The sequence below is a fragment of the Augochlora pura genome, chromosome 7 (genome assembly GCF_028453695.1).
Source record: "Augochlora pura isolate Apur16 chromosome 7, APUR_v2.2.1, whole genome shotgun sequence".
NCBI classification, from domain to species: domain Eukaryota; kingdom Metazoa; phylum Arthropoda; class Insecta; order Hymenoptera; family Halictidae; genus Augochlora; species Augochlora pura.
Genome location: NC_135778.1, coordinates 29180234 through 29200625, shown reverse-complemented (window position 1 = coordinate 29200625; position 20392 = coordinate 29180234). Strand labels below are relative to the sequence as shown.

The following is a 20392-nucleotide window of genomic DNA, read 5'->3' as shown; positions in this document are numbered from 1 at the left end:
TTAGAGTTGACTATCATCGGAGCAAGACGATCGAACGGAGGGTTGATACGGATTGCCGATCTTTTAGACTCTGTAGCTTTACGGTTCAAACATTTTATGGTGGTCTGAGTAACCTCGTTTTAAAGGGTGGAGTGTCTAGTTTCCATTGATCTAGATTTTATTAGCATTTGTTAACGTGCTTTGATGATAGAAAATTTTTTAGCGATGATGATAGTCGAGGATTGCTAGAATTGAGGTGGTTTCGATTATGAGGTGGCGAAACTTTGTGGAAAAAATTTATAGAACAATGTACCTTAGCTCATTTTAAAAAAAGGAGGTTCTAGTTTCGAGAAATGTATCTGGTTTTTATTTTTGAGATCGTAATTTCGCAGTAGAATTAATAAGAACAATAAATAAGAACTAATTTTTTTAGTAACGAATAAGACGGCAGAATTATTAAAAAATGGATTAGACATTCTTTATCTTTGAGCTACTGCAACTTTGAGAACAAAAATCCAATAACAATCTAACTAGCCTTATTTGAAAGAGAAAAGTCTCTAGATTCGAACACCATAAGTGCTTTCAATTTAATTAACCGTATTTTTGATCTAGAAAATTTTACATCGAATTTCATTTGAACATTTTTGTACTGGAAAAAGTATTTCAGAGATATTAAAAAAAAAAAGTCACTAGAAAATATCGAATCGCTGTAATCTGTTAATATTATGGACAATTATATTATGCAGTAGAATGTTAACAGTAGAGCGCCAGAATCCTGCTCGGCACCATCAACGAAATTAGCTCCTGAAGTTTTTCAAATGGACCGGCGCGGTACGGCGGCAGCGCAATGAACGATTTCGCGTTATTCGAGCGTGAAAGAGATCGAGGGGGATAGTAAAAAGTCCGATTATTCAACGTAATCGATATGTATATATGCGAAGAATTCGTCGAGAAAACCTGCATTCATTGTCAGATTGAATTCGCCGCACTTTTCGACTCGAGCACGCTCACCTAAGAAAATATTGCGCCATTAAAAATCCACCAACCTTATTCCCAAACGAGCGAAATAAAAATCTCTGAATATTCGTTCAATATTATAGTCGTAATTAAATACCTTTGTAGTTAAATAGTATATTGTACTTATATTATACTTATATACTATACCATATATTTTAAATTTTATCGCACTTGTATTTTTTTATTTTATTATAGTATTTCCATTATAGTTCTGTAGCATATCGTATTTTCTATATTATGTTATTACAGTGCACTATATTCTTTATATTATGTGTAGTATACTTATATTATGCTTTCATTACATTTTTATACTGTAATATAGTTGCTATATTCTATTGTATTAACATTATATTTCTATATTATGTTATATTTTCTATATTGTGCCATTATACTATACTATATTCTCTGTAGTGCATGTAGTATACTTATATTATACTTTCTGTATTATCTTATGCTTTTATTATACTTTTATTCTGTATTATAGATGCTATATTATCTTGCCTTCACATTATACTTATATACTTTATTCAATTATATTATATTTATTATATTATATCACGCTTCTGTACTACGTTATACTATACTAATATCATACTTCTAGCCTAATACTTCTTCTAACTCCTATCTTTCAACTTACAAATATGTTCGCTGATAAAATGTTGGACAATTTGCAAATATAATGATTGCATAGCAATTTCTTAAATTCGTATGTCTTTTTTGTAGATAGACCGCGAGGAATGTCACGTGATCGTGGTGAGGGAAACTGTGCGGTTAGGCTTATGAGCGAGGCCGAGAGAGCATTGCGCAACCATTTTATAGTTCCTATAGCATTCGTTGACAATCGATGGCGCATACACTCGCGAGTGCTGCACTGGAAAAGTACGAACCGGCGTGCATCGTTTATCAAGCTGATACCAGCTGATCTGTAGACGGCCAGGAGACAGGCATTGTAAGAGTTTATGACAGTTCTATATTACTTTTTTACTAAATATTATTATTATTTTTAATACGTAATTACTTTATGGTACCTGTTACTAAATTTACTTTATATTATTTATTTATTTATTATTAAATTTACTTTATATTATTTATTACTAAATTTATTTTATATTATTTTTACTGATTTTACTTTATATTATTTTTACTAAATTTACTTTATATTGCTTATTGGTAAATTAAATTTCTACAACCCAAATTTCTTTATTCAAATGAAGCAAACTAAATTGATATATTTACATTAAATTCACGATGTTTATTTATATAATGTGCATGTATATCAAATATATATGTTTATTTTGAATATTAATATTTAATTATCAATGTCAGGTATAGGTGTAAAATGTGCAATCACGGTTTCGTTATTTATCATTTTTTATCATTACTATCAATATAATTAGTAGAATAATTTAGATATTATAATTAGTAGTATATTTTTTGTATTATGCAAAATTATTCATTCCAAGATTCCTTATCGTTTACACCGCGGCTCAATAGTATAATTGGTCGCTTATGTAATTTTTTTTTTGTAAAGGAGATGTCCGATATCTATTATTGAAACTCCGAGTATGTTGGCTCTGTTTTGTAAATAGCTTGACCGTTTTCTGGATTGTCACTGTCTCATCGTAATCGTCCGGATTGCGTAGGTTAACCGTCTTGCTATGACCCCTCAGACATGAGGTTCAAGTGTAGATGATTAGATTAGATAGATCGTAATTTCTACGGTACTCATATCACGTGCCTACTATCGTTACAACGTTTTCACTTCTATTATTTGAAAATCGCGGCTCGCGGTTCTTCAATTCGAGAAAGCCAGTCGAAGGAATCCTCTATGTCGCCACGGGGGTACTGAATAGAACCCCCATTGACCGCAACGTAACCCCTAAGTCATATATTTACACTTAACAATTCGAATAATCTATTTGCAATCGATATTAACAAAACGCCATAAAATTATGTGGAAAAAGAAACAAGTACAGTATTAATTGAACTGCGCACAGAATAATGACTATTTTAATTTATAATAAAAAAGAACAGTCGGGATAAGCACGAGCGAAATATTTCTGATAAAAAAAATATATATATGTATACATAGAAAATAAAATAGAATTATTCGGTGTCGGACGCCCGGTCGCGCGAGGTATAAAAATAAAAATAATTTAAACAATCGCCCGCCAGGTCGATTCTAAACAGCTCTGTTAATAAATAATAATAACAGTAATATTAATATTAACAGTAATTTGTTTTTATTAAAAATTTTACTATAAAAAATAACGCTATATGAACGTGAAACATTTGTTAAGAATATAATTGAATAAAAATGCGATTGCGGAAAAATAGAACTATTATATAATTAAATAAAATTGCTGGTAGAAGGATATCCCGCGAAATGATATTTATGTTTTCATAAGGTAAACGAGATCCTATACTGAGTTGAAACAATTTATTCTTTCTACATGCTCATTAGTCGTATCTTTTGCGATAAAATATCTAGTAAATACATGACTCAGTGAAACAGCCAAATAATCAGCAAAATTTTTTAATCAGTAAAATAGTCACAGTCACAGCAATATCCATAAAGTAGATTATGAATTACTTATCAATATACAAACGGACTCATGGATCCGAACGTCGTCAATAGTTAGTTAAACCGGATGACTATTAATTTATGAATTACGCTAGAGATCACTGCGATTGCCTTCACTATACGCTACGCAACTAATTACGAACATGCAAATCATGTTTGTTATTCGAATTACGTATATTTCTATCGATAAAAGTTTAAACATATCTTAACAGAAATTATGTAAAAACGATGTAAACGTTTCGTAAACTGACGCAACAAATTCCTCACTTTCATGTGTAGTCAAATAAATCAATTAACAAACAGACTCAATTGACAAACTCGTTCTTACATAAATACATTTCAATTTGACAGAAATTACTGGCGTATGCAAACACGTTTAAAAATAATGCAAACGTTTCCCAATCCCGCTAAAATTGTTAAACAATTCGTGCAACAATCTCATTACTTTTTGTTCCAACTTAAACAAATAAATCGCCGACAAATACAATGAAACACGCGCGAAATAAATTCCCTTGTGTCTGTTATATCTGTTGTTCTCGTGAATAAAAAATATCGTCGCTGTAATTATTTACAACAAATTGTTGTTATTAAGAGAATGCGGAGTGACTTGAGCAGCGAGAATAGGAAAGACAGTCGCAGAGGGAGAGAGTCGACGCACACACAAGGTATCGACCGTACATTAACAAACTCGTCCCTGCAATTTTCGCAGGAATTTTCGCCCGAGGGGTGCAAGGGGTTGCAACGGAGGGGTGGAAATTCAGGGCATAACAGTGGCCCTGTGAAAAAGCTGGGTCGACGTCACTAACGCGGTGCCGTTTCCCCGGGCCGGTAGTGTTATTTATTGTTCGGCTCGATGAATGTCATTTAAAATTTCGATATAAATTAATTTAAAGGGGTAAAGGGGTTTGCCGGATAGCAGGGTGGCACGGGGTGTAATGGCTCGGAAAATGAAGTTCTTGTACCCCCGGCCCGGAGAGAGAATCTCACCCCGTCTATTTCACTCTTCCGCTCTTACCCTTAGCCTCTTCCGGCGCTGAGCTGCGGCCAAGCAACCCTCCAGCTACCCTGCAGCAGCTACCCTCTTCTTCCTTTTCTCTGAAGCTGCGGCTACGGTGCCGTTGAATCTTCGAGGACTTTGTATCGATATCGTTCCGAAGGTTCGATACCGTGGCGTCGTTGACTGCGATCATTTTTTAGCCGAACCAGCGAATTTTCGCAGATTTAGGGGTTGAAAATTGGAAAAATCGTAACTCCGGCGGAAAATGTCGCAGCACCAGCTGTCGAGGCTTGTTTCGAAGGGCGAAGCCTCTAGTTTCTATTCCACTAATTTATTTCAGCCTGCGATCATTTTGACGCTAGGAAATTAAATCCGAGGACTGGCATCGTTGATCTTTAAATGATTGTAATTTTTTCGAAAATAATCGAAGCACTATCTGCTTAGGCTTGTTTAAAACAGCAAAACTTCTAGGTTATATTCTATTAATTTGTTTTTAATCCACGTTAATTTTGTCGTTATAAAATTAAATTGTTGTTACGGCTTATATTAAAGCGTATTTCTGAAGCCTTGGATAGGAACAGCATGGAAATTCGGTGCAGTAAGTAATATACGGAAACAATTTATACCGTGAAGGTTCGAAAAATGATTTCACGTCCCCTGTCGGCGCAGTAATACTTCGTATAACTGTATAGTTATTGGAGGGGGTGGCGTCTTCGCTCAAAAAGCGCTTTCAAGAGGCTCTGCCAGGGGTCGAGAGAATTATGATACGTAATAGTGTCTGACAGTCTCCGATGTGAAATTTCATTCTCGAAGTAGTAGTATTTAGCTTGTACTTGACGACTCCCTGCAGACTAAGTGAATAAAGGGAAGCGCTTCGCGTGGCACCTTCACACAAATACCCTAGATTGAAACAGCGAGGCAAACTGCGGACATGCGACTACCATTTTCAGGAAGCACCTACTTTCAGAACTATACTCGTTCGACATTAGAATTATCCTGTCACTAGCCTGAATAATATGCCGGAGAGCTTCGAAACGCCGTCTGCTCTTGCAAGAAAGATCCCCAACATGATATATCGTTTTCTCAAATATTATAAAAGATATTTCGGCGAACGAAGAGGCAGACAATAGCTGCATCTTTTCTCTACTTGGTTGAATAATTACAAAATTGTTGATTCACCACTTTAAGCAGGAAAAAATAATTTGGATTACAACATATTCGTCTAACGAAGAGGATCACTGACTTTGTCTATTATTTTCTTCGTTACTAGCAGAGCTATTTTAATGCAACAAAGCGCAATTTGTAGAAGCATATTTCCTCTACATTGTTAATTTTTTTCAAAATTTTAGGATGGATATTACAGACAGGAAAAAATAATCCGTTTCCTATGGTTGTATTAAAAAAATTTCTTCTTGTAAAAACCACCCTTAACTTCATTACCATTTATCTCGATTAATATAAAAGATATTCAAAGGGAGAAAAATGCAGCTTGTACATGCATGCTTCCTCCACGTCGTCGATTTTTTCCAAAATTTCACCAGGATATAATTGGAACCGGGAAAAAAATCGTTCGATCGTTATGGTCATAATGCGGGCTCCGTGTCTACGGCGTTCATTTGGCTCAGGTGCTCCGGGGGAGGGGGGTGGGGGGGGGGGGCAGGTGAAAGGTGAAAAAAATCAGGCTCGCCTAACAGGCTCGTTAAAACCCGTTCAAGTGGAGACCCAGCCTTCCTTCTCTCGGAGATCTATCCCATCCCGGTCGAGTAATTCTCCTCGCGCAGGATCTTTCCTCGTTCCCCGTTGAAATATCCATCCGCCTTACCCCACCTTCGCAGCCACGCTCAGCCAGCCACTCCGCTTCGCTATTATCTTAAGTAAACAGGCTACCTGCGCGCCCTGGAATTCCAGATAAAGTCACATGTTATCAAAATCCCGAGGCTGCCTCGAGCGGGCCACCGCGTTTGCATCGCACCGGTACCACCCCCGCGATTCAGCCCCTCGCCATCCATCCCTCTCGCCTCCACCGTTCCTCGTTCCAGAGAAGGTTGCCAGCTCTCGTTATTCCGTTAAGTCGCGGCCTTACCATTAACGCGAGCCGAAAGCCAAAAAGTGAAAGACTCGGAACTTTCACGAGCGAAACACGATTTTTAGTTTGTCGGCGAAACGCCTTCGATTCCATGCGAAGTATTGCGCGCGGGGAGAGTGAATAAAGAAAAAAGGTTAGATCATTCGAAAAACGAGGCTTCACCCTTTAGAACAAGCATAGATAGATAATTGTATAATTATTTTTGACGGAGTTTTGGTAGTTTGAATTTGGAGAATTTTTAGATCGAGGGTGATACTTTTGATAGCAAGAAATAGCTTTGTATTCTTTCCCCGATTTTTTTAGCAAATCTGCCTGCGAAAACTATTTAATATAGTAAGTTGAAAAGACGAAAATTCACGCTATAGAACGAGCGTAGGTAGATTACCGTATGATATTTTTTAAAGAAGTTATGCCATACTGTTTCTCGACTAGAGATCGTCCGATTTAACTCGTGAATATTAACTCGTAAAATTGTTTCGACAACGTGTCGCAGGAAATGTTTTTCATCCCGTTGAATCCGGTCGAATCGGACGGCGTGTCCGGGATTTTTCGTGCGGACGTGACGTGCCGTGATAAGAATTCTCTCAGGTCGAGCCTCCGTTATCCGAACCGCGCGACCTCGCAGCAATGCGTCTGGAATATTCGCGCGGTGGCCAACGGAAGAGACGGGAATGCGTCCTCGGAAATCACTGAACTGCCTGACTGGGACTCGAGACTCGGGAATCGGTGTTAGGGTTTGGTTCCATGGCGTGGATGCGGTGCCATGGGGGTCGGGGTATGGGGGCGCGTGCCACTCTGATTGTTGCAGCCGCACTGGGACACACGGGCCGCATACCGGCGATTCTTGGCCTCGTGCGGCGTGCCTAGACACCCCGGGAATACTTACGAGGTGTGTCTACAAAGTAGCGTCGTTTTTCCGAAATAAGTCAACTATACAGCAACAATAGACTCTTCGGAACGCCCTTCTCCGAATGGCCGATCAATAAAAACGTTTACGGTCTACGCGACAATGCCCGACATTATGTGCCGAGATTATTTTCCGAGACTGTGACAGTGCCGAGATTATGATAGAGCCTTCAGCCGAACTGTCGCAGTGGATTTAATGCTGCGAAAATGTTGCAACTTGCAATCTTCGAGTCGGAGTTGCAACAATGTCACTTTTTCTTCGGACGATGATTGGCCATGTTCAGTGCCTTGTAACTTCGGATAAAAGTATGGGATGACGGTGTAACCAGGCTCATTTTTAAGCCAGAAGTCTCTACTTTTGATAAACGTAAGTTACCGTTTGTTTCAAAGACGTTTTTGTATAGAACAGTTCAATTATGTGGTAAACGTTTAGGGTGCAAAATAGGGGATCGCGTAGCTTTCGGCTGGAAATTGTTGATATTTAAGTTATCGTTGTTTTAAGAAAAAAAATCCTGGGATGATCTGTGTGAGCTTATATTAAAGCTCAAACCTTACACTTTCAACAAACCTCAGCTAATATTCGATTAAAAAGTTCTTCCAACATGAAAAATTCAATAATGTAACGCTTAACCTGTTAAAGCAAATTTGTGGATACCTTACTCTTCGTCTGAAAATTGTTCATTTTCGATTTATTATATCTTTGAGAAAAAAAAAATCGTAGAACCAGCTATTTTTACTCATTTTATAGCTCAAAGCTTCCACTTTCAACAAACCTCGGCTAACATTCAGCTAAAAAATTCTTCCAGGATGGAAAATTGGATAACGTGGCACACACTTTTAGACCAAATTCGAAGACCCCGTACACTTTTATAAATTGAAAATTGTTCATTGTCAGTTTATCATATCTTGGAGATAAAAAATCGTAGAACTAGCAACTTACGCTGACTTCATAACTCGAAGCCTCCACTTTAAGAGGACCTAATCTTATTTGTTCAATCTGTGGACGCTACTGGGATATCGCATCATACGTTCACTGTAGAAATCAGGCCGATAATATCAACGTTATCGCGTTACTCGACCGATCGCTAATCAGTGGAAAACAGCGGAACAGAATGCGGAAGATCGAGCATCGGTCATTCATTAAGTTTCAGGTCTGTTCGATCGCATTTGTCGATACGCAATTTCACGGTAAACAATTTACACATCGAGAGCCGGCCAACTACGTTCCGCGATATATACTACGTTTCGTATACGCCCCGCACAAATTTCCAATCCAATCTCATATCTACGTCAAGACAGAGCCTGAACAGCGATTTCTCAACACTACGGCACGCCGAAGAATAGATTCCTACTTGGTTTCACCAGCTCCATATCCTCCAGGAATATTTGAAGGATTTCGATGGGATTTCGAAAGGGAATACACCGGCGAATACGCTTCCAAAGGAATATTAATACAGTCGGTGCACGCGAAACGAATCGTGCGCCGGGAATTTTAATGCCAAAAGAATCGTGCGACAACATAAATTCATGATTCGCACGGCACAATTGAAAATCCATTTTTATTAGATTGGTGCATATGAAATGTCGGATGTTTAAGTAAATATATAAAACTGTATATCTTTTTTCAAAAGTTATTGATCTAATCAAAATATGTCCCGCTTATGTTTATTTTTTCATTAGTTATCGCAATTGTTGTCCGAGATCGACTCTGTCGCGTAAGATGCTCTGAAACTTGAATCGACTTCGCTCGCGAATAGCGTTTCAAAAACTGCACGGAGAACCGTGCATTTCGGGAAATTCGTTCGTTAATGAGATACGGCGTTTGTTGCATAAAAACGTATCCTCCCATTATTGCTGCCGGTGCATTATACGTGTGACGGCTAAAAAGCTGGGCAACGAAGTAGAACTGCCTTCGGGCTGGCTATACCCCGCCGAAATGGCGCGCTGACTTTTATTCGCTCGCATCCTCTATTTGCTCTATTTCACTCGACAACAGCGAAAAGGCACTTGAGACGTTCGCATTAAATTCATTATTAACCAAATAATTGCTATCGCTCGATTAAAACGATCGTCCGTCGCCTTTTATCGACGATAGTTCTCTGATAAATTCGTTCATTTCATTAAACACGATTCTTCTAAAATTCTAAGCTCGAAAGAATTCTGAACTAAAAAGAAATGTCTAATAATAAATCTGACACTGAGAAATTGTTGAAACGCATCAGTCGAAGATTTTGGAATCATCGGAGATGCTGCATTCTTGTAGGCCTTGATTTTTCAGCGAATCATTCTCGTAACGGAGCAATTGTTTCGGAAAAGGGTGTTTATTTGGAGAAAGTTGCCGGATGGTTTTTCTTTTGCACGAAACTGAATCGGGGACGGGGGATGGGGGGGGGGGGGGGGGAGCCGTTTCTTCCGAGCGTCGTAGGTTCCCAGCGACACGGGCAAGTCGATACCGTAGGAAAACAATTTGTCAACGCGACGTTTCCGCCGTGATATCGAGCTTTCTTCCGAGTTTCCCGAGTTCTCGTTACCGTTTGAGCTGACGATAATTTAATATTATGAGTGCCGGGGCCAGGGCGCTGCTTCATTCGCGGTGAAATGGGAGTCGATCTAGTGATAAACACTCGCCGGAGTCGAAAATCGATATTTACAACCAGCTGCCTTCTAACTAACACTGGCTTACAAATGATCGTAACGTTTCTTTATTCTCTATCGTGATCGAACGATTTCCCCACTCGATGGCGCCGATTATCTTGAACAGTAATTGATTCCTAGCTAAGAAGAGGCAAAATTGAGGGGGGTTTATGTCATCGTATTCTCAATTCCGCATTTGTTTACGAAATACGGACGTTCGAAGTCGTTCTAAAAAAGTTCATTTGAAAAATCGTAAGGAAACAATTCTGCTAATAAGGTATTTGAAATTGATTGATTGTTGCAATCGATAGCGAAGGTTTTATCAAAACTTAACGATTCCGTGGTGTAAACCATGGATAATTATAGGTGGTTTATGTCATCACTTTGCCTATTTCAAATTTGTTTAAAAAATACAGACGTTCAAAATCATTGCTGCACTTAGTAATTTTTAACTCAAAAACTGTTGGCCATATTCGATCATACTTTTTTTTATTTCAATCAAACCGATTCAGGCTATCGTCGACTAATTTGTTGTTTGAATTCGGCGATCCTTTCCTCGGGTAATAAATCGCAAAGTAAGTCTGGTTAAACGAAGACCGCGCGAAACAAGGGATACTCGCAGGTGAGTATAATCCTTCTCGAACAATCTATTTTAGCAAACACCACCGGCGAATCCTGAGTCCACATATCGTTCCTTGGTTGAATACACATCGCACTGGAATAGTATCGAACCAATCAAGCGCTCCAGAGAAACTCTCTCTCTCTCTCTCTCTCTCTCTCTCTCTCTCTCTCTCTCTCTCTCTCTCTCGCTCGCTCTGTTTCTCTCAGTCGGTCTCTCGCTGTCTCTGTCTTTATTGATAGAGAGAAAGCTTGATTGGAATCTTTGGAACTAGCCACCAAAGTGTGCAAAGTCAATTGCCACAGTCAACTCACATTCTTGCAGGTCGTAGAGACACTCTACATTGCTGCCATAATTTTTCCAGCTCAGTGAAAACCCTGTCAACAATGTTATCCAACAGAAGTCAATTCCATAGCGACGACTTTCACTTTACGATACAGAAATTAAAGACAAGTTAAAGATAAATTAATGTCAGTATTCTCTTTACTATTTCAGACAAACAATAGTAACTTAAGGGAAGAAACAATGTGGATGGAGGGCAACATACTCAGCAGTGGCGAAGCGCCGTATATCCCGAACATCTCCTTGCAGGAACACATACTTAACTTGTTTCGAAAAGACCTCGACCACATCACGATGGTAAGTTGATCGATTTAATCCGCGCGCCTCTAAAATAATTAAATGCAGATCGCAACTTTTTTAATTCTCTGTATTCCAGCGGTGACGCCGAGGCACCGCTGAAATTGTTGTATCGCGTTCCAAGACAATTTTTATATCGTCAAAATCTAAATTTTAAAAATTCATCGAGAGTGTAACAGTTGCGCGAGTCGCCGCGATCGATTCCATATGCATAAAATGCGCTTTGTCACGGAAAATGGAAGAACTATAAGTCGGAAATATTGTTTTAGATTTACATAGAATGTTATTTATCAAAAAAACGGGGCAAATGTTGCTCCGAGTCGATCAAATTGTGAAAGGAATATAATATAATTCTTGACGATGAAATTTTCGATTAATTTCGGAGAATAAGTTGTCGTCTGTTATCTTTAGATTGACGTTGACACTGGAACACCCTACTCGTCCAGGTATCTGCTGGAAACGTCAGTGAGACTGGCATACGCCCTAAAGACTTATGGCGTCAAAGCAGGGGACAGAATTTCCATAGCCAGTGAGAATCATCCTAATTATGTGGTGGCTATAGTTGCGACCCTGACTGCTGGCGGCGTCTTTGCACCCGTGAATCCGAGTTACACGGAAAGTGAGTGTTAACAAATTATGGCAGCAACAGAATTAACATAACAAAATTAAAAAATGATTTTAGCAGAGCCTAACAACTGTCAATAAATAATATTACAGACAATACAATAATTGTAGTACCAAATAACAGATATAAACGCTTTACTCTCACTTAATTAAATTCAACACATTGTAGCAAATAACACTATAAACAACTTAATCATTCGTATAGCAAATAATAATTATGTAATTGCTCTATTTACTAAATTAAATTTAGTACATTACAATAAATAATACTACAAACGAATTAATAAACAGAATACCAAATAATAAATGTAATTACTCTATCTATCGAATTAAATCTGATACGCGCTAACAAATATTATAAAAACTATTAATTAATTTCTCTAGGGGAATACAGACACATGTTAGACATTATTGAGCCCCGAGTGATGTTCGTGTCGCGGCAATGCGAGCCGATTATGGCAAAAATCGCGCCGACCCTGAAATGGAAAATGCAGCTGATTCAAATCGAGGACGAAGCCACCGATAGCAAATTTCCTAGGATGAATCAATTGATAGCAAAATATAAGAACGCGGTGGACCCTTACACATTCATGCCGTTGCCATTGGATGACAACAGGAAGAGAGTAGCACTGATCATGGCATCCAGCGGAACCACAGGCTTCCCTAAGGGTGTAGCCCTGTCCCATCAGAATATGCTGACATTCATTAATAGCTCAAGGTAAATTAAATTGATTATAGCGATTAAATTTACATTTAGTAAGCATAGCGAGTCAAATAAATGCAATAGAATTTCATAAAATTTAGTAAAATATAGTAGGATGTAGTAAAGTATAGTAGAATACAGTATAAAATACAGTAAAATTTTTGGTAGAATATAGTAAAATAGAATGTAGTAGAATAGACTAGAACATGGTATAGTATGAGGTAGAAATTAGTAGAACATAGTAAAGTATGATAGAATATAGTAGACTGTAGTAGAATATATTATGATATAGTAAAATATTATAGAATATTATATTAACCCTTTGCACTCGGCGCCATCATGGATGTTACCTACCAGCGCTTATAAACACATATATTATTATATAGTATACGATTTATATGTATAGGTATATATAATATTGTTATAATAATATTCGATTTATATGAATTTGTAGACATCGAGAAATAGTTGCAAATCGCTAATAAACTTTAATGCTTAGTCATATACTAGAATTACGATGCCCCCTGAGAGGGGATAGCCGAGTGCAAAGGGTTAATAGAAAAAATAAATATAATATTATAGAATATAGTGGAATATAGTATAAAATTTTAGTAGAATATATTAAATATAATAGAATATATACTATATTTTACTATATTATACTACGTTCTACTATATTATAATCTAGTAAAATATAGTATAATACAATAAGATATAGTATAATATAATAGAACATAGTAAAACCAATAAATCTAATAGACTCTAATAATGCTATTAGAATCTAATGAATCTAGTAGAACCTGGTAAATTTAGTACAAGCCATAAATTTATTAATTCCAGCAGATCCTAATACATCTAGGAGTCCCTCGTAAATCTAACAGATCCTAGAAAATGCAACGGAGATATATCGACGAAAATTTGTTTAATTAATCATTACAGATTACCCTATCTGTTCGACTTCAAAAAGGACGATCAGATTATCAACTTCTTGCCGCTGTTCCACGGCTACTCGTTGAGTCTGTTTTTATCGGCGGTGTCCCACTCCGGGTGTATGACTCTAATGAGACGATTCAATTTGGAGACGCTTTTGCAATCCGTCGGAAAATATAAAGTCACGCACATGCCTCTGGTGCCGCCGGTTCTCGTGCAAATTGCGAAACACCCGCAAATTACGAAGTACAACTTCGACAGCGTCAGGGAAGTAATCTGCGGCGCTGCTCCCCTACCCAAAGACGTAAGCTCATCTATAGTAATCTTATTTTCCAACGAATCCGTCCGGCGTGTTCCCTTCGTCGCGAAAAAGTCTTGACATTCAAATTGCCGGAGTCCCGTGAAAAAGTTCGAAGCGCGTACTTTCGCGCCCCTAGGGTTCGCTTCTGTTAGCATACTTTCGCCGGAGAAATAACGCGAGAGGAGACATAGCTCGCAGATATCGTCGATTTACCGATCTCTACGAAGCTCGAGAGATTCGACCGGCACTAACTTTGTGAACAACAATCGTGCAACAATAGGCCTAGGCTCGTTTTAAAGCTCGAAGTCTCTATTCTCATTCGGATTAACCTGATGTACCCGAAACTTCTACTGCGAGCTATTTAGGTTATCATTCAATAACCCGTCTTCGGTCGTTTCCCACCATAATCGCCGATCGATTTCGAACAAGCATGGTCTGACCCCGCTCCGATCATCCCCTGAAAAGTGGCGCGGTCTCAAATGTCCCCGACGGGGACTCAAATTTCCAGATTGCGGACGAAACTTGCAGACGGATAAAATGCCCCAGCATCCGCAACGGCTACGGCATGACGGAGCTGTCGGTTGTCACCAATCTAAGCTCCAGAGACTGTGACAACGAAGAAGGCAACGTTGGTCCCCTAATGCCCGGCATTCTCTGCAAAATCGTGGACCCGGAGACGGGCGAGGCGCTGCCCCCGGGAAAAGTCGGCGAGGTGTGCTTCAAGGGCGACCATGTGATGCTGGGATACTACAAGAATCCCAAAGTCACGGCAGAGACCATCGACAAGGACCAATGGCTGCATACCGGGGACCTCGGCCACCTGAACACCAACGGGATATTGTACATTTCCGGTCGATTGAAGGAGCTGATCAAGTACAAGGGCTACCAAGTTTCACCTTCGGAAATCGAGGCGCTGATTCAGTCGCATAGCGGTGTCAAAGACGCCGCTGTCGTCGGTATCCCCCATCCTGAAAGCGGGGAGGTGCCAATGGCGTTCGTAGTTAGGCAGCCGGATAGCATGGTCACCGCGGAGGAAATCATTGCCTTCACTAACAGTAAGTTCGATGATTTATTATATTTTCATGCAATGTATTGGTTTGTATGTTAGTCGTGTTAATATATTTTTCATTGCGCAATCGCAATTGTACAGTTGCGATTATACATTATAGATTTGTATATTAATATACATTGTATACAATTCAATAAGAATAATACTAATAATAATATAAAATTGTATACAATGTATACATTATGTACAATTGAATTATTAATATGCAGAAATGATTACAAGCAATTGTACAATAATAATATATAATTACAATTATATATTACTTGTACAATAGTTAGTATTTGTAATTGAATGTCGATATATTTTACATGCAGTTACAATAACACATATTCATTTCCATAATAATGCTAATATTAAATTAGATAATACTATATAATAATAATTCAACTTTGCGCTGTATCATAGCTACTTAGTACAGTTTATCGTATAATCGATGTCATTGATTGTTGCGCTAACTAATATTCATTTCCAGAGAACTTCTCGCCCCAGAAATGGCTGAGGGGCGGCGTGCGGTTCGTCGATGCCATATCGAAAACTCCATCGGGCAAGATTATACGACGGGAGTTGCTGAATTTGGTGTCCAAATTGTGAAACAATCCTATCTAACTGGTTAACGTAGTGTCTATTAGAATTTGTACCATACATGTGTGTATATCACTCTATTTTTGTATATTCTCCATCTATTTCCTATCTATTTTTATATCCTGTTTATACAAATTGATTAATTATCTATAATTATGTAATATAGCATATAATAATGTATAACAACATCAATTGAACATGCAAAACTATGGCAGCTATATCGATACTATACTGTACCTATTATATTATATCATACAGTATATTGTACGTATATATCATAGAATATAAAACACAAAATTGATTACAATAATATGAAATCATTTGTGGACCCCAGAATAAAATTCCTATCGTGTCAAATATCAAATATAATGTAACTAAATTGTGTATATGGAATTTTGATAGCGTGTTATTATATTTTTATATTAATTGCGTGTAGAAAGAAGAATATTTTAGGATACATTATTTATCGTGACGAAAATGGGATATCTATGGTATCGTTAAATACGATATAAACGCTGTGTATTAAGTGTGATATAAATGCGGCATACTAAATATATTGAACTTACAAGTGGTTCGAAATGAAAAAGACCGTGGCGAGGCAGTTACTCTGGCTTTATGGGCACCTCCAAGTTTGCAACCACTGTCGGCCATCGTTCCGAATGACGGATTCGATTTTCGTCTCGTTAATTCCCATACATCTGTGCCCGTTAGCACACAGTCACTCCCATCGGCCAGAGGGAACTTTGAAAATAGTTGAAAACCCGTCATTCGAAATGCTGACGGCTAGGAAACTGAAAATCTCCCACGGTTGGCGATCCCGGGTAAATCTACATTGCCGCAAAAAAATTCCAGATAATTAATTCCTACAGTTTTGTTACTATTCGAATATTGTTCACTAGTAACAGAGTCTCGAGATTAATTATTACATCTATAAATATCTTCGCTGTGTTTCACCGTAAAAATGTACTATTTTTAATGTCAATGAAAAATAGAAAAGCACGTATTCCGTGTTTTATTGTAAACAGAAACATGTTTCACATAGTATAACCATAGTATAATCGGTGCAATGGAATATTAGAATTCCATATTCTATGAATATTCGAAACGAATAATTGCGGTGAATATTTTTAAAAATTAGGACAAAACCGAAGGGATGATTGTCGATGTCTTCTGGAACACCAAACCGGAGAAATAAATGGAAATGATATAGGTCGATGTAAAAAAAAAAAGGGTCGCCTTCGTCAGGATATTCCGAAAAATTCATGCCGGAGCTAATTGGATTTTTGAGGGCAATTAAAAAGGGTTGAAGGACGGCCGGTTCGAAGGTCACAGTGAATAAGTAGCCGATAATTGCCGGTTCTCTTAACGCAGTAGTCAGACCGATCGTGTTATCTTCGTTAACGAAAAAAGTGGGATCGGAATTTCCAGCAGCCCTGGCGGATCAACGGAATTAACGGTATCTGGTATTGGAAAAATTTAAATTCACGCCACCGAGTCCGCCATGAGACTACCTAACTGCATGAACGGTACGTGCACCTTACAATAGGTGTACTGCGAATCCTTGATCGACCCATTAATTTAATAATTACACCGATGATTGCGTCAACATCAAAAATAAATGGATTCGTCGTCAAAATAAAAGAACATCGTATATATGTATTATCATACAATAAATAATATTGCACGATAATTGTGATATATATTCGGTGTGTATACAGGGTGTATCAAAATTATTGTAACTCCGAGAAATGAGGGGTTCCTGAGATGATTTGGAGTAACTTTTTCCTTAACGAAAATACAATCCGCGGCTTTGTTTATTAACGAAAAACAGTGCAGGCTACTCCAACGTTCACTTTATTATCACTAATTTATTATATTACTATTTCTATTTCTTAAAATAGTTTTAGTAATTGCGCAAGCACAGTCTACCCGCGCGTTTGTTTTTGGAATATAGCTTAATAAACTTTCGTAAACTTTCATCGTCACAAAGATTCATCGTGTACTGATTTATGTATTAATCTATGGAAAATAATGTATCTAACAAATATAATATAATATATACGCAAATAACAATACTGTATATTATATACACAGAAAATAATTTGTTAATGACATACGATATCATATAATTGATATATTAATCTACAGTAATTGATATATCTAATAAATATAATAAATTTTATACACAAACAATAATATAGTATAATATACATATACACAGAAAATAATTTCTTAATGACCTGCAATATCATAAAATTAATACGTTAATATATATACACATTTTAAATGTATAAATGTACGATCAAATAAATATTTATTATAATGAGGATGATAATGCTACCAAATTGATATTTGTTATATTTTCGACTGGTCTCGGTTTCTTTTGGCAACGGGCACGAGGCAGGTGACAGTTGATTTACGATACACCTTGTACATGAAACAGTTCAGCGAGTGTATACATATCTATCACCGGTTATATATGTACGTGTCTATGGCTGGTGTTCCTGTTAATTTCATTACGACGATCACCCTGACAAATCTAATTGACGTGCATCAATTATTTGCCGGACGATGGCCGCTTAACTCCCTTTCCAGTTTCCCGCCGGCCGGCGAATGGTTTCCGAATAATTTCATTTTTCACGATACCTTTTATCGGACGGAATACCGACCACGCCGGAGTTATGTCGGTCATCCTATCGAATTCCCCATAGAAACGACCGCCGGACCAATCTGCATAGTTACATTTAACGCCATAATTATTACCGGCTCGAACGATTCCGTCTATATAAATCTCAAGAACGACATACATCGTTCCAATAAGAATCAACTTCTGAGACACCTGAGGCTCCATAGGGGTTTCAAAATTGAAATCGCTACAACTCCGTTAAAAAAGAATCGTACGGAGATCTACGCGGGCACGTTTCAAAGAGCAAAGCTTCAAGTATAAACGACACCAATTTGTTCTCCATTTACAACTCCCGAGCGCTACGGAATCAACGATAAAGCGAGCACCGTCGCGACGTCGAAAATCTGCCAAGTAGAAATGTCTTTAAAGTGTTCGCAAAATCAAAACCGCTGTAACTTCGCGAGAAAAAATCACAAGACGATGCACCTGAGCTTATTTTAAAGCTCAAAGCCTGCACTATTATCTCTTCTGGGTCACTCCCTGAAAAACAGTCCTTCGTCACGAAACAGCGTCGCCAAAAACCGAGGCTCCATTTGCTCTCGAATCCGGCAACATTCTTACGGGGGTTGAAAACTTGCCGGCACCGTAGCCCCGTGAAAAATAATAGCCGAACGATCCGTCCTGGCTTGTACGAAAAGCCGAAAGCTAGCGCTTACCAGCCGCTTAATTAATTTCCCAGTTGGCAGTTTGTGATCGTCAGGGAACCGTCTGGAAAGTCGTGGCCAACAGACGCGAAACTCGTCCGAAAAGTATTTCGCGCGGAGAATTCAGCGAGCCGACTCTCTCCGGCATCGATTCGATCGATCGGATCGGAGCTCGCCGGGTGCTCGGGGTTCGGTCGTCGAAAAGTCTCCGGTCACGGCCGGAAGCTCTCCTGGCGGGGGAGGGGGCGGGAGCGGGAGGAGGGGCGGGCGGGGGCGCGCGGAGGGTGCAGATGCCGCGGCTGAAACCGGAAGAGCCCGAAACGGACAGAAACGATGCAGTTGTCCGCAACGGCGATAGAATAGTGAGGCGGTGGCATAACGCGCATAATAACGCGCGCTCGAGGCCTCCGCGAAATGAGATACGGGGTGCCGGTCGGCGGGAGCGAGACGGGGCTAGGCGAGATAGACGGGAACAGATAGACACGGTAGGGGTTGCCGGTGGAGGGGTGCCTATCACTCGGGGAGATCCAATACAATGCGAACTATTGTACCCACGTTCGCCATCCACTCCAATTCCTAGGGTGGAGATATGCAGCTAGGCTCTCGATCCTCTGCACTCGCCGCGCACCCTGCATACGTGTGCTGGAACGTTGCACACGCGGCCATCGTGTGTCCCCGAGCAGCCACCCGCGCAAGGAGCTCCGGGCCACTTGCGACGGAAAACCGGAGGAGGCTGACAAACGACGGGGCTTTTATCGGCTGCCCGGATATACCTGCGTCCACCTGCACGGGCCTGACCGACCGATCTTGAGATCGCTTCGGCTTTTCCGGCACGTTCGCACTTCGTTTACCGCTTGTCTATCAATGATCCTCACGTCTCTTGATACCGAGACGATTGAAACGGATGACTCTTTACTCTGCGGATATTATTTATTTCAGTTTGTTAACGCGATACGGCCAGCGCTGTCCGTGAGAATTGCAATGCCTTAAGGTTGTTGCATCAGTTTACAAAAATCTATGCAGTCATGCAACAGTTGCGGATCACAGCAGAATAATTTGACTCAATTATCAGAAATTATAAAATAACGAAACAGTGCTTTAGTGTATTGTGCATACGATTTATTTATTAATTGCAATATATTCAGAGTGCATACGAATTTTTTTCGATGTTGTAAAACAGCTTGTTCTGTGAAAAAATAATGTTTAAACATGTCGTCGGATGAAGGGGGTAGTGGGATGAAGGGGGTAGTGATGTTTGAAATACTGTAGTTTTGCGAAGAAGTATTGAACGATGATGCGATGAAATGGAATTTTTACGAAATGCTAACAAAACTATTAAAAGCGACCTCGCAAATTAGCAAACGCCAGCAGTGACCAGTTCTGGAAAAAAAA

General features: G+C 38.9%; 2 protein-coding genes across 2 annotated transcripts in view; both read left to right on the top strand.

Moving 5' to 3' along the window:
- LOC144471976 (uncharacterized) overlaps positions 1-1925 on the top strand; it is a 44013-nt gene extending 42088 nt beyond the window's left edge. Inside the window, exon 2 of the mRNA XM_078184604.1 lies at positions 1720-1925. Within this exon, the coding sequence (XP_078040730.1) occupies positions 1720-1925 (206 nt within the window). The remainder of the gene's footprint in view (positions 1-1719) is intronic.
- On the top strand, positions 1799-16241 carry LOC144473700 (putative 4-coumarate--CoA ligase 2). Its single transcript, XM_078187820.1, has 7 exons — positions 1799-1945; positions 11318-11461; positions 11873-12080; positions 12470-12803; positions 13728-14022; positions 14528-15074; positions 15561-16241. The coding sequence occupies exons 2-7, from the start codon at positions 11348-11350 to the stop codon at positions 15677-15679; spliced, it is 1617 nt and encodes a 538-aa protein (XP_078043946.1). The 5' UTR covers positions 1799-1945; positions 11318-11347; the 3' UTR covers positions 15680-16241.
- Positions 16242-20392: the final 4151 nt, after the last annotated feature.

What these genes read in the sequence shown, in the direction of transcription:
- LOC144473700 (XM_078187820.1), top strand. Translation starts at nt 11,348, where the DNA reads ATGTGGATGGAGGGCAACATACTCAGCAGTGGCGAAGCGCCGTATATC. An exon ending in ACCTCGACCACATCACGATG is followed by an intron (nt 11,462 to 11,872) that starts GTAAGTTGATCG and finishes TGTTATCTTTAG; the next exon opens with ATTGACGTTGACACTGGAAC. An exon ending in AATCATTGCCTTCACTAACA is followed by an intron (nt 15,075 to 15,560) that starts GTAAGTTCGATG and finishes ATTCATTTCCAG; the next exon opens with AGAACTTCTCGCCCCAGAAA.